The sequence below is a fragment of the Opisthocomus hoazin genome, chromosome 7 (genome assembly GCF_030867145.1).
Source record: "Opisthocomus hoazin isolate bOpiHoa1 chromosome 7, bOpiHoa1.hap1, whole genome shotgun sequence".
Lineage (NCBI taxonomy): Eukaryota > Metazoa > Chordata > Aves > Opisthocomiformes > Opisthocomidae > Opisthocomus > Opisthocomus hoazin.
Window position 1 is genome coordinate 64878300 of NC_134420.1, and position 14923 is coordinate 64893222.

Sequence of the window (14923 nt, forward strand, 5' to 3'; positions counted from 1 at the left end):
AACACACACAGGAACTGGACATAGCAGTTCTGTGCAGAGTTGTGCTTACGTGAAACTGTTACTGCACATGTATTCTTTGGGAAGAAGAGCAGGGCAAACTGGATTTGGCTGATGAGGATTGGTGTCACGGCATGAATATTTGCCACTCACTTTAGGTACAATTATTCAAGTTAGTTCCAGGCAGTTGCTAATGTAGGTTGGAAATAACCGTCATTAATTAAATTGTAGAAAGAAAGAAGAAACAATTTATTTAACAGTGCTCTTTCTCATTTATTCAGAATCACACATTAAATGCTATAAATGGAAGAAAATTCCTCAGTCCAGATAAGAAAACTGAAGTATTTCATGGTCTGTTTCATAGTATGATGAGAAGTATGCGGCCTGCAGATGCAGCTGAATTTCAGAAAATGTTTTGCTTCATTGATGGATGGAATTAGTAGACCTGGGACACTTAGAATGAAAGGAGATGGACAGGAATCATAGCACTTGTTTTCTGATGCAGACTTCCCAAACTGCTGTTTTGTAGCGGGTATTCCAATTCATTGATTACAAATTCATTGATTATAATGCCAGAGGGGATCATCTTGTAATCTTGTCTGAGTACCAAGGACATGGTATTCTAGTAGCAGTTGCACCACTGCCAAAAGGAGAGGAAATACAATCCCTGTACTCCTACTTGATATTCCCATTTATACATGCGAAGTTTGCAGCCAGTACTGAAACTTTGTTCAGACACCTCCACATGCATCCTAGCATAGATATCTCCCATCCAGAGTTTGGCCTACCTTTATGTTTCTAATTCATTTATTCTAAACCCGGTCACGACATTTCATGTGTTCAGTGTTGCACTAGTTGGCTAAGGATCTCAGACCGCTGCATACGGCTGGTACATCACGCAAACAGTGGTGTCAGCTGCAGATCTTCAGTGATAAGTTTCTGGGGTTTTCCCCACTGCATTGATTAACATTGCCAACTGGAAGAGGGTAAGAACTGGTCACTGTGGGACCCATCAGAAACATACCTGTTTTGTGTTCATCCTCTAGTTACATGAAACTATCATCAGGTTTTAAGGCATTATATATGTGCTCTGGTGATTTTTTTCATATCAATCTAGTTTGTTAATCAAGTTAATTTGGAGCATTGTGGGAAGCACTGATCAAATGAAAGATGTGCTAACCAGAGGAAACCAGCAAAGTATATGAAAACACTCCTCCCACATATGCAGAATGCAGTCTCCTGCACACTGCCTGGCTGGCACCGGCAGGGAGAAACACATCTGAGCATCAGGACTCATTTCATTCTTATTCAAATATCTATCGTAAGGCTAGCTGGGAGGCAGAAGTTCCTGCAGCCCCATTGCTGCTCAGAATAGAAATTCTGTTTCTGTCTTGGGATGTTTCAGCTGCAGAGAATAGAAGAGGTGATTTGAAAAAAGCCCAATACAGAGCAAAACATCAGCCTTGAAATGGCTGAGCACTTTGGAAGGTGGATTTGTTTCTTCATCTTTTTTTTGTAAGTTTTACCAACAAGATAAAGACTCTGTTCTCCTCTACCAATCTGTTCTTAATAATTATTAATTCCCTGAAAGATAGTATTTATGCAAGCATACAGTTGTTAACACTGGTAAAATGGAATAGCTTCTCCATTAGTGTGTTGATACAGTGCTTGTGTTCACCAGTTGTAGAAGAGTAATCAAAGTACACCATTTCAGTGCAAGAATGCAGTATCACAAATAGGTCAGCGCATAAAAAGCTTGGAAAAGTATTTTCTTTTTAAATAATGTATCTGAAAAAAACATTTGGGTATTTTATAAAGCAGCTGAGGCTCCTTTAGCTTTTTTTTTTTGGTACTGGGACAACATGTAACTTTATACTTTGATTATTAGAAGTCTGAAAATATAGATTAAAATCTTCCAGAAAAAAAAATCTTAGTTTTTATTTGAGTCTAACTTCAACATTCTGTAAAAATAATTTTAAAAAACCTAACAACTAAACCTCACCGTGTAGGATTACTCTGCTCTGAAAATAATGCAAAGTATGTTTCCTGTTGTTTAACTCTGGAAATCAACATGTTACAACTCTTTCAATTAATTTAAAGTTTGTTTTCCAGCCTGGAATGATAGGCATTTGAGGTTGTTGAATTTAAACCACATTGCTGGTGGTCTGCTGGTTTTTAGAAGAAAAGGAATATAGCTTGAAGCACTACAAGGTAATAGAGCATTCCCTGTGCAGAATATATTGAAATTATACATATTTAATGCTGTTAATAGAGCCTCAACTTCTACTGCTTTCAAAGTTAATAAAAACTGATTAGTTAAGCAGCGTAGGTACTTTCAAAAGGCTGAATACTAATTTTCCACTGCAGGCTATGAATGACTTCAGTGAAAGTTGTTTTTTCTTGGGTGCCTGATTTAAATGTGAAGAACTTTAACACCCACCAAATACTGTTAGAAACAAGCATTTATATGCTCTGAAACTGTAATATAGCAATATGAAGAACAACAGCCATGGCTACACAGTCAAAAAGTATTGCTGCATAGGCAGCGCCTCGAAGCAAGGATTTTTCTGTGCTCTCTGGAGGTGAGCCTCCTAAATGGATATTTAGGTCTTATTGCTGTAGTAAGATATCTGTCCTGTTGTCTTTGGCTTGCTTAATACTTTCTAGTTCTCAAGTCCTGCTTCATTGCTGCAGTTTGCTGTAACTGATAGCCCTGATCACCTGCACCTGGTAGGTTTCCTGCATTTGGCACAGGTTTAATAGTCACTGAAGTGGCTTAACAGAAGGGACACAAGTGCTCCTGAATCTGTTGGAATCACTGCAGGAGAAGTAAGGAAATGGATGCTAATGCTCAAGACACTGAGGTCATCCCAGTTACACTCTTAGACTTTTGGAGCTTCAGTAGGTCAACTATGGTTCCTTCTTTGGACAGAACGTCCCATGCCAGAGTGGTTTAATGGGAATGCCCAGGCTTCCCAGATTTTGGAAGTGAAAGCTGATTGTTATCTCTGGTCATACCATCCTTTCACAGTACAGATGATGCCAAAGTGGCACTGGTGCTTAATCTGTCAGAAGCTGTTGCCTTAACGTTCCCTTCGTTAGATAAGGTTTTGAAGAACCACAAAAAAAGGCAGGTACCACCTCTAGGAAGGGGAAATGACCTAGGAAAGGGCAAATGATGAAAGATAAATAAAATTCAGTTGAGAACAGTGGTGCACAGTGGAGATTCTGTGAGTTGGGTTGAATACTAAATGGAAGCTCATTATGCAGAGCTGCGTTTGAAGCAAGGGCCAAGCAGAGATTTCATCGGTGAAGTGGAAGCCTCCTGAGGGTCCAGAGAATACTGTCACTAGGTGTGTTAGTGTTGACACCACTTTAGTGAAGTGCCATGTGAGGAAAAGAAGGGAGCCTATATGGTTGCAGTGTACCGGGTAGTTCTCTCCACCTTCAGTTACATAATCTTCAGATTAAGCCCATACAAGCTTTTAGGTTTCGCTTATACTTCATTAGCAAAAGAAATGGCTCATGTAGACCCTATATTGAGTCTTAGCACTCAAGTAATATTAGAAAATGAGTAGATATCTTTAATGTCTGAGCTATTAGACTGCCAGTATGCTTTTAGAATGTCTGTGAAACTGAATATGAGAAACGACTGAGATGACCGGATAATGAACAGAAAGTATCTCATCAGACCAGTGGTATGTTTTACAAGTTAGATAGTGTCTGTTGGGCAATTCAATGCTCTGCTACCACTTTAATTATATTTGTAAAAATGTAATTAATTGAGCTGTAAAAATATACTGTGAAGACACTTGTTTAGGAAACGCAGACCAACATGAGTAGTGCATAAAAACAGTTCCAGAGCTGTCAACACTAGCTTTAGATTAGAGAAGTGCTGTTTTATAAGGTCTGTCACTGAATTCTTGGTTTATGTTATCTGTCCAGAGGGACTGAAAGTGGATTCAGAGATTTGGGCAATTAAAGGATGTATCATATCTGCTGATGTTTCTGTGCTGAAGCATTTATTTATGTATGCTGGCTTTCACAGCTGATCAATTAATGTCCCTTTTTAAGCATTTGCTAAAGAAAAAAACAGCATTTGTCTGGGTCTCAGTGGTTCAGGAAAAATTCCAAAATCATACACTGTCTTTAATAAACATTCTCATACTGGTATATCCCACCTTCTAAAATTTTAGGATACAAGAAGACACTTCTGACTATAATTTAGGAGTGCTGTTTTCTCAGATTGTGAGTCCTCAAGCCTGATTTCATTTGTTCATGTTGATTAAGAAAAGCAGAATATATAGTATTAGTGACAACCAATACTTTTGAAGGAGCCTGGTTCCCAATTTTCTTAGGAAACATGAAGGTTGTTTTTTGTAGTAGTGATTAAATCAGTGGTAAATGATGGAGTTCATTCTCTCAAAGTTTCCAGCTTGCCATCATCTATGGGCAGGCAGAAAAGGAAAGCTAATTGTTGCAGAAGTTACTAACCTCTTTCTCGAGTGTAATACCACTACAGAAAAATCAGCTAGTGTTTCAGCCGGTGCAATCCATCCAGTCTCAGACCTCTTAAATATGTAAAGGAGTCTCCTGCATGATTTATTAGCCTGGTAGATAGTTCAGTACCTTTAACTAGATCCAGGTTTTCCTACAACCAGCTTATTATATCTGGGAGGCAAGCTGAATACCCAGGGAGGTTCTACTGTCTTCACGATTCTTCAGTCAAGTTATAACTCTGCATTAGCGAGACTTTTGGGACTCCTTCCCAGCCCAAGGATGAGCTACCCAGCATTTTGCTAAATCAAATGAAATCTGTGCATACACCAGTTTTTCTGTTACAACTCCTCCTCAGCTCTCCCTTAGGTTACCTGTTTAAACTTCATTGCTGAACTCACATCTTCTAAAACATGAGAATTACTTTTGTCATATTTAAAGGTATATTTCTTAATGTTTTCCTCCATCCCACTGCCTAAATAATTATTTTTTATTACCTGTAGCTTGTATTTTCTTACTGTTCTGTTTCAGCATATATCCACGTTTTGAAGGGAATGTCAGTTGCCATTTTTGTTACATGCAAACAAATGGGCAAATGAGTAAATGAAACCCTGGAAGAATGTGTGTTATATTATTAATTTTTATAAAAGACTGTTGTTTCTCAGTTTTCATACAGCTCCACTCCTTCAGCCAATACTCTTCATTATTTGCAGATTACCAGTGACAGTCTGTTCTCCAGTAGATACCCTCATTCTAGACACCTCTATATCTTTCAGACCTCATATCAAATACACGAAGATTTGTAGTCATTTTGGAAAATGGAAGGCCTGTGGCACCAGAGCAGACAGGTAGCCAGGAGCAGTTACATCATGACAGAACAGCCACAAACATTAAACCTGTCAAGAAAACTGGTCCTTTGTTTTTTAAAACTCTACTGTTTCTGTTCAAATCTCCTCATGACCTTGATTTACTTACTTCTTCACAAGTTTGTGTGTTGTGTCATAATCTTCTTTTAAAACTGTTTGCAAAAAATCAGTTTCTTGAGGAAAATACTAGCTCCTGTTCTCAGGTCCGGTAGATGGTTGTATAAGGTGTGAATTGTAGCAGACTCCATAAAGTGGTGGTGGTGTCAACTGGCAAGATCATCCCTTGACAGGGAGATTCTGTGAAGCTGCAGAGATTATGCATATTCCTGACTTCATGCAGACCTTCCATCTTGAACACCTAGAGTAGTGGTAGCTGTTTGTGGATGGGCAGGCGGGAAGAGCTTCCATTCAAAAGGAAGTACTGGGTGTTGTTATTTGGCTTAAACCCAAAGAGATGAGCATGCACAGAAGATGCCCAGAAAGGACGGGCTTGTGTAGGCATGTCAGGGACAGGATTCCGTGGGTGGTAGTTCAGTCCAGTTTTGTCCCCAGAAAGCTTCAGTTCTCTTTTAGCTTCTGCCACCACTCCCGCATTTACTCTTGCTCTTCCCCAGTCCTGCCTTGATTTCGTGGTATCATTCTGCTTGGTAATTCTACACAGTCCTACTGAAATCCTCCGGTCCCCTAATTGTCCTATATGACCCCTTTTTACAGTACTGCAGCATCTCAAGAAACTGTAAGGTGGAGAAAGCAGTGACCTAAGACAGGAACGTATAAATAAAAAAAGATAATTTTTTCAAATTATTTATTGAGAGTTTAGAGAGGTAGTATAAGACCATTAATCTTCTGGTGTTTCTTTCTGTTGCAGGGTGGGAATAATGCAGGCCATACTGTGGTGGTTGATGGAAAAGAATATGATTTTCACCTATTCCCTAGTGGCATCATTAATCCAAAGGCAATTTCTTTTATTGGTAAGACAATTTTGGAACTTATTAAACAAAATAACATTACATGGTGGGTAGCTGCAACCGTATTTTATAGTAGGAAGCAAATTAAAACCTGTGGGTGACTGTCAGTCAGATTTGTAGCTTCAGCTGTTTGACTTCTATTTCACTGCTACTTTAACGTGAAGAATTATTCCACTTTCAGTGTCAGTTTAGTTTTTGCTACTGAGAAACTGAAAGTAAGAAGCCCCTCTTTCTGTCATGTTGCTGTTTCTTACACTGTATGGTACAAGTTTGGATCGCGTCCTTTACTTGTGCACTCCTTTTATACTTTCACAAATATGTGCTATTCTTTGAGAACACAGAACCAGCACTTAGGCTAAATAAATGAATTGTAAATTATCTCTGGCATCTCTTTACTGGCTTTCCAGAATAGGCCCCAGGGTGCAGCGCTTTGGAAGATTATCATCCAGTCTCCTTTTTGTTCACATTGCCAGCTGTTTTAGGTGATGTTGTATTTCATTATAAAGATACTCAATGCAGACGGCATCATAAAAAAATTTGCATTGTTTACCGGACTTTAAACTCATATTTGAGTGATATTCAAATTTAAGCCTTATATGATGATTCTTTCTGACAGAGAAATTGTATATACACTGTGCAAGAAATGAGTGTGAGTTTCAGTTTTGTTCCATTTGAGAATTTCCAAATGGATGATTGAAATACATGAAACGTTTTTTCTCTCCTCTAAATATGCTGCATAGTCTCAGTTTACAATTTATTCCTTATCAGTAAAGACTATAACTTAAGTTATCCTAAATTTAGGTTGAGACAGACTCTTGCAGATATTTCTGATGTTCCCAAGAAGGAAGCAGCAGCTGTTTCCAGCCCACTACCTCCCTAATCCTCCGCGTCTCATCAGTAGTGCTCTGTATTGCTTGTGGATTCTATATTGTAGCTCAAAAGAGGGAAGACGGCCTTGCTAATGTATTACAGCATAGTGTGAGCTGACTTTAAAACAAATACGTGAACACTGAAGAAAATTTAAATACTGTTGCACAGACTTGTCAGTGTTGTAAAGCCATGGACTTCTTTGAGCTTTTACCGGTGAACAACTGAGGCTGAAGTCGTGGTGCAAAGTCCCCCACAAAGACAAGAATCAGCTTACCTCGGCTGGCTTCAGAGCAGGCTCGGCATTCACATCTCAAATAAGCAAGCTCTGTTTTTTCTGGGTTTAGCAGGCTTGTAGCTGCCCACCCAAAATGAGGATTTATCTGAAAGGTTCCTAAGATCGCTTTCTGAGAAACGTGAGAAACTTAGTCTTACTTCTTAAATTAAATTTCAGACAGCAAGTGTTTACATGCCTTACATCCTAAGAATGAGCATTGTGTTTCTTGCTTTAAAATAAATCATTTATGTTCCCAAAGGTAATGGAGTGGTTATACATTTACCAGGCCTGTTCGAAGAAGCTGAAAAGAATGAAAAGAAAGGTTTGTATCAAATAACTTTTAACCTTTCCTTACATTGGCAGCCAGGTTGAGGGTTTTTTTAAGCCTTTATTTCTGACCATAACTATTCAGTGTAATAGCATTCTGTGTTTTAAATAATGAAGACAACAGTATTTAGAACGTTGAATAGTGTTGTAGTCTTCGGACAGGTTTTCTAAAGCAATCTTTTCATGGGTTTTAAGGGAGCCTTATGGCATTTGATAAGCGTGTGATAAGCTAGAAGAAAGACATAGAAAAAATAAAAGCAAATCTTAAAGTTTGACCAATCAGTGCAGCTGAAATCCTCCTTTTCTTTGTATCTTCTGACAGGTTTAAAAGATTGGGAGAAAAGACTGATTATATCCGATAGAGCACATATAGGTAAGCAATGAATGATTGAAGGGGAAAAAAAATCACAAATAATTGCTTAGCTCATGGTGCTAAACTACATTGTTACTCCACATAGCAGTCATATATTTGATCTAATATGGCTTCTTTATATGTTGTGTATCTGAAGCATAATAATGGATTTTGTATCCTCTAAAGAGTGATGTTTTACATGTTTTCACAATGGTTGAGGAATACTCGCTCTGTTTTCACATGAGGAGGCCTGTGCACTGTCAATGATAACAAAGGCACTTTGCCTTAAAATGATATATGTCTGTGATTTAAAGAATGCTTTCCCCCTTTGGTCTCCCACTACGTCCATTTGATTTTCCGTTGCAGTGTTTGACTTTCACCAGGCAGTGGATGGGCTCCAGGAAGTGCAACGTCAAGCACAAGAAGGAAAAAAGTAAGTATTTTCAGCACCTTCATTTCATTAATAATTGTGCAAATTTGAAAAATTGGTGTCATTTTGGAAAACGGAAATGCAGTATATCTCTAAAGAGCCTTGCTAATGTTACTAATTCTGTGACTCTGTTCTGCTCCTGCTTATGTTAGCGAACAAACTCTGAGGTATTACTGAAAAGGCAGGGTATGAATTCTTACATATTTCCATTTTCCAGTTCTCTGCAATGTATAGAGACATTTTGAAATTCCTACCAAATCCTCAAACCTCATTACCATTAAAATGACATTCCCAATCCATTTTGATATCAGACTAGTGATGCTCTTTTGAATCAGGTCTGAAGTGTTGGGGAGATTAGGTTTCACACTTGTAACCATTACATTTATTGTATATTCACTTACTTTTGGTGGAGATACTAGTTTCTATTTTAATTTTAATCTTACATGTTAGCAGCATATGTAACTGTTCATACTTCATTATTCTGATTTCTGAAAGAACAAAGGTTTGTGTGAACACGCTGTATTTTTCTCTCTGTTAGTCTCTTAGTTTTGGATCCCATCAGACAATTTCAACCAAACAACATACAAATAGAGATCTCAAAATTACTGTATTTTGAAAATGCATATGAAAATAGGCATGCGGGTAGGGAAACAGTTTCATTTTTATCCTCATCAAGGTAAAGGCTGCAGTTTATGGGGACAGAGATAGTATGAATAATGCCAAAGACATAGGAAGCCAGTTTGATCACTCAGAGCTGGTTGTTTTTGACCATAGACAGTGCTGCAACTGTGAAAATGTGAAAATGACATTTGTTTCCTGTTGTTTGTGGTAAGGAATGTAGTAGTACCACCGGATAGTTTAATAACCATTATTACTGCATAAGTTATGTATATACACAGATAGTTTCAGCTAAGCTTGTCTCAGCCAGACTCAAGGCTTAATGCTTTACTGAATCCCATGAATATTAGCAATATTTATGCAAATCCACTGAAGCATGAAAGTTGCTGTATATTTATTGTTATAGAACTTCAGTCTTTTTTATGTATCAGATTTTCTGCCCAGTATATGGTATATTGAAGAGCTTTAACAAAATTACTTACCATAAAGCATATTTGTGCACACATTTATACACATTTGGGGGGGTTTCTTTTTAATTAGTATTGGCACAACAAAGAAGGGGATTGGACCAACATATTCTTCCAAAGCTGCACGAACAGGCCTTCGAATTTGTGACCTCCTTTCTGACTTTGATGAATTTTCTTCAAGGTACAACTATTTTCATTTCTAAATATTATGTTAGAGTGATACATTTTGGCTGACAGATTTGCTTTTAAGGAGATGTTTCTAAATATGTGTCTGAATTTTGTATATAAATTGTCTAGTAAGAGAAGAAAACTAGAAAGAATCTGTGTGTCTATTTTCTGTACTTCAGAGTTTCTCATAATTTAAAACATAATTTTGTACACTGGGAAATGCACTAGTTCAGGTGTTGAAGTTCTGGATATTTTCTCCCTGTATCTCTCAGTATAAACTGAGTTCTTGCCAAAGGTTCTATGAACAGGAACTCAAAAAGTGTTCTTTATAGATACAATTTCAATATTTTACAGATTTAAAAATCTGGCACAACAGTACAAGTCAATGTTTCCTACATTGGACATAGATATAGAAGGCCAATTGAAAAAGCTAAAGGTAAGGATTTAACATTTGTGATATTTGTTCAGTTTCAGGGAAAGCACAAAAGAAAACAGTAATATTTATTTTAATTTAAAAAGTGAAAGTTAAGTATACCAGAACTACTACTTATTAAACTAATTAATTTAAATAAAAAATGCATTTCTAATTATTATAAAACCTTTTAATAAGCAGTAGCTGTGGACTGATCTAGTCTGTCTGAGATACTTCCATGCTTAATGAAGAACTGTTTGTGGAAGCTGCCTTTCAAGATCCTCGTATTACAAGAAAAAATGTCTTTTTATAGATAAACTCCAAAGAGCCACTGGTAAAATGTCTTCTTTCATGAATATGTAAGAAAAGAGGATGCTAAAAAAATCTCTTACCCTTCCCAGATTTTGCCTGGTACTTGTTCAGAGCTGACACTCTACCTTTAAAAATGTTTTTTAATATTTGTGAGTAGTGATTCTTTTTTTTGTTTGTTTGGAGCTTGCACTATTTCTAAGTCCCGCTTTCAGTGTGTCTAGACTGTAGACACACTATATAGAGACCATATCAACAAAGTGAGGTAGGTATAGAAAATCTCTGTGAATAGAAACAGTAGAGAAATTACATTATTCTAATAACATCTCTGTGAATAGAAACAGTAGAGAAATTACATTATTCTAATGCCATAACAAGTCATATTTTCTTATGTGAGTAGTTCATTACATTGATTTGTTTTCAGTAGAATATAAGTTAATGGTTGCATTTTTCAGGTAAAACACAGTTATTGAAGCTAGCGTGGTAGGGTTATCTGTATATTTCACGTTTAAAAAGTAAACAGTGTAACATGCTTCCAGCTGTTGTCTGGGGATGCTGACATTTCTGCTCAAATTTCCAGGGATATGCTGAAAAAATAAGACCCATGGTTCGAGATGGCGTGTATTTTATGTATGAAGCTCTTCATGGCTCTCCAAAGAAGATCCTTGTTGAAGGAGCCAATGCAGCATTACTTGATATTGACTTTGGTAAGCTAAGTTCTAAACTCAATTTAACTCCTAAGAGATTAGTTTTATTTTGATTAGTTTTACTTTGATTTGTGTTTATCAGCTTTGCAAACAGCAGGAAAATAGAGAAACAGAATAGTCTTTCCTTTAATAGGAACAGATCTCCCAAAAGTAAAGCACAGTAAGCCAGAGATTGTATCATTAACAGGATAGGGTTTAAATATTGATTTTTACTGAAGTTTATTCTAGTGGAGTTGAAATTTCACTCCAGATATTCTTATCTTTATTACTTCTAAATGTGTGTGCCCATTGCCATACGTTCCAGGCAGCCATTTTAGTGCTGCTAAGATAATTCCTCTGCAGTGGAGGGAGGCTTAAACTGGTGCAGATAACCTGTAAATCTAGCTTCTTCAGTTGATCTCTGCATTGCTCTCTCACCAAAAGTATAATTAAACCACTTATGTCTCCACGAAGATGAAATGAAGAACTGGAGAGATGCTCCAATCCAGAGTCACAGTGTAGAGATCATGGATAACCTCTTCAGACTTAGTTTGCTGCAGATACTCAGAGCTGCTTGTGTAGAGCCCAGGGAATGTCAGACTGTGACCTTTACACCAGGCTTTCCGTGGATGTTGTGGAAATACTTTCTGTGATACACAAGGCAGTGAAAAAAGCTTTATAGAGCAGCAGTGTCCTGTAATAGATCCAGTCCCCAATGGAGGTGGGATAGAGATGCTTTTAAATTTCTCCCTCGTGGGCAATCCTCACTGAAAGTTGTGAAGGATGAATGCAGAAAAGCTTACGGATTGGAACAGATCACACACACTTGATACCTCTTTAAGAAAGTAGTCTATTTTCTTACTTGTCTTGCTTGCTGATAATATGCTTGTACAAGTTGCCAGGATAAAAGTCAGCTATCTGAGTGGAAAAAATCCTTCGTTTGTGAGAGGTTTCTGTTGAGCGTTAGAAATCTAAATCCATAGATCCATTTACAAATCTCAGTCCATATTATTCACTACAGGAGGAAGCAATCTGGGGAAGAACAGCTTAATTTTTTCTCTTAAAAACAAAATGGGGACATGTAGTAAGAAGAATTTGCCCTGCTCTTCGGCTGCTATTTCAGTTTAGCTTTAAAGCTAAACATGCATGTGAAAATCTCCTTTCAACTCAAAGGAAAATCAGTCTTTGTTTCTTATCATTGCTGAAACAGGGTTGTGCTGTTGTGTTTTTCTGACAGGCACGTATCCTTTCGTGACTTCATCAAACTGCACCGTAGGTGGTGTATGCACCGGGCTTGGTGTTCCTCCCCAGCATGTCGGTGATGTGTATGGCGTGGTGAAAGCATATACTACTCGGGTGGGAATTGGAGCCTTCCCCACTGAGCAGATTAACGTAGGTTTAATATTACAAAATGCAATATATACAGCTGCCAAAAAATAAGGTCAATGGAATGGCGTAAGGGTATACCAATGATAAATAAGCACCATAATAATAATGCCAAAGCAATCACACTCACAAAAAGAGGAGAATTACATTATAAACTTAAGGTATTTTTCTTGAGAGGAATGAAACATCAGTGTGATGATGTTCTATTATAGTGACCACACTTCTGTTGTAATGAATGATGTGAAAACAGATATTATGATTTTATGTAATATCGTTAATTTCAGTGGTGAGAGTTTGTTGCAGACTGGAACTGTCAGTGCATTGCAGGAAAGCCTAAATTACAAGGTACAACTTCTGTGCTTAACAGCCTGCATTCTGTGTCATTTGTAGAACAAATGTGGTGTATGCGTCAGCCAGTCGTGCACAAATTGATCAATAAAAAGGAGGGGAGAGATTTTGATTATTTTAAACTGTCTATTATATTTTCATTATCAAGAAACTAGAAAGCTCAGGGTATTGATTATCAGCTATGCACACAGCAATTTCTAGGTCAGTGATCTGAATCTAATTTAAGGATTTAGTCACTAAAATCCTTGTTCTAGTGGCTCAAATGAAGCGATGATATCCTTTAGTTTTGTGAATCACGAGCGTCAAGTGTCTTCCTTTCTTCGTTTTTCACACAGCATAAACGCTGCCACCCTGAAAGGAACAGTTGGTGGTCTCATACTGTGGTTGAACCTCGGAGCCCTAGGCATGGTCAGGGAGTCTGACACAGACATTGTACAAGCGTTGGTCATGTCCCAAGCATTTACAGTCTTGCCCCCCAAAGTAATAGATGCCAAAAGACCAGATGAAGAAAGTAAACACAAACAAAAATAAAACCAGGGCTGAATTGTCAAGGAACTCTTCCTGTCAGATGAAGAAGGAAGAAAACTGTCTCCTTGGAACATGAAATAGTAATATTAAATAAGTATTTTGGAAGTGCCAGTGATTGAAACACAAAACTCTTGTGCGTGAGGGGCTTTATTCTCTGCCTTAGTCCCCTCCTAATAAAAATTAATATTTTTCTCTTTTTTTCCTGCAAAAAAAGCCTTGGAATTGAACAACTGCATTTTTCTTGCTATTTATCTGTATTTTTTTAGATTTTGTTTTCCACCTGTTTAGTGAATTACCATCAGCATTCTTTCTGTCGTCTTTTAGGAAATTGGAGATCTGTTACAGTCCCGTGGCCACGAATGGGGAGTAACTACAGGCAGGAAGAGACGCTGTGGCTGGTTAGATCTTGTCATTTTGAAATATGCTCATATGATCAACGGATTCACTGCGTAAGCATCACAGATTTTGCGCTACATTTGGAAGTGATAATTTTGTGCTTCACAGAATAAATATGTAGGTAACATTAATATAAGTCCAGTAAAGTGTTACATTTTAAGCAATAAAATAATTCAACATGGGCAATTGAGAATTGTCTTAATGCTAATAATAATCTAATTCCTTTGCATTTTTTCAAGTCGTGTGATTTTACAACATCATAGCAGTGATTTTTTTTTTTATATGTTTTTACTTTGCTTACGTCAGGTGGCCGATGTAGATTAGAAAATTGATGTATCAATCCAACAGTTTGCTCTAGTGTTCTTGATCCAGTGCTTTCATACTGTCTTATGTCATGATCTAAAACCTGCTGGTTTTGAGCTTGGACTGACTCTAATGGATTCACTTGTAGAACCGAATCTTTATCATTCAGAACTACTACCTCTTTAAGTGAAATTAGTGGGATGACACGAAGTGTACAGCAACTCACACAGCTCTCATTCCAGTCCCAACAGGTTCTTTTATTTACAAAGGTTTAGTCTAATATTGTATTATAAATGCTGTTTTTAATGGGCTGAGCTTTATTTTTCTTGAGACTAAGTGATTTACTTTGTTGACAAATTATCTTGGAATGCAAAATATATATTAAACTGACATTTTGAAGGAAAAGTGACTGTTCAAAGACTGTTCCAAGAGTATAATGCCATCAAGCTAGCTTACGTCTAACGCTAAAATGCTAGTAGTTTATAAGTAATTACCAGTTTGTATTTTCAGAAGAAGTTAGAAAAGTTTCATTACAGTTTTGTTCATACGAAGTGTAGACTTACTCATGCATTCAGGCAAACGTGTTAATATATGCAAACACATGACCCTGGGCATTTTAATATCTTATAAACTGAGACTTAACTTAATATTGTTTATGCTTCTAATGTTACAAAGGTACCATGATCTTTGTTCATTAATTTATTAGAAGGGGTTTTAGATT

At 37.2% G+C, this 14923-nt stretch overlaps 1 protein-coding gene across 1 annotated transcript in view; it reads left to right on the forward strand.

Annotated features, from left to right (window-relative positions):
• Positions 1–14923, forward strand: part of ADSS1 (adenylosuccinate synthase 1) — a 29528-nt gene that overhangs the window by 7450 nt on the left and 7155 nt on the right. The window contains exons 2-10 of the mRNA XM_075426719.1: positions 6229–6331; positions 7732–7794; positions 8122–8172; positions 8518–8584; positions 9740–9847; positions 10189–10270; positions 11136–11262; positions 12479–12633; positions 13828–13952. Coding sequence (XP_075282834.1) covers positions 6229–6331; positions 7732–7794; positions 8122–8172; positions 8518–8584; positions 9740–9847; positions 10189–10270; positions 11136–11262; positions 12479–12633; positions 13828–13952 — 881 coding nt within the window. The remainder of the gene's footprint in view (positions 1–6228; positions 6332–7731; positions 7795–8121; positions 8173–8517; positions 8585–9739; positions 9848–10188; positions 10271–11135; positions 11263–12478; positions 12634–13827; positions 13953–14923) is intronic.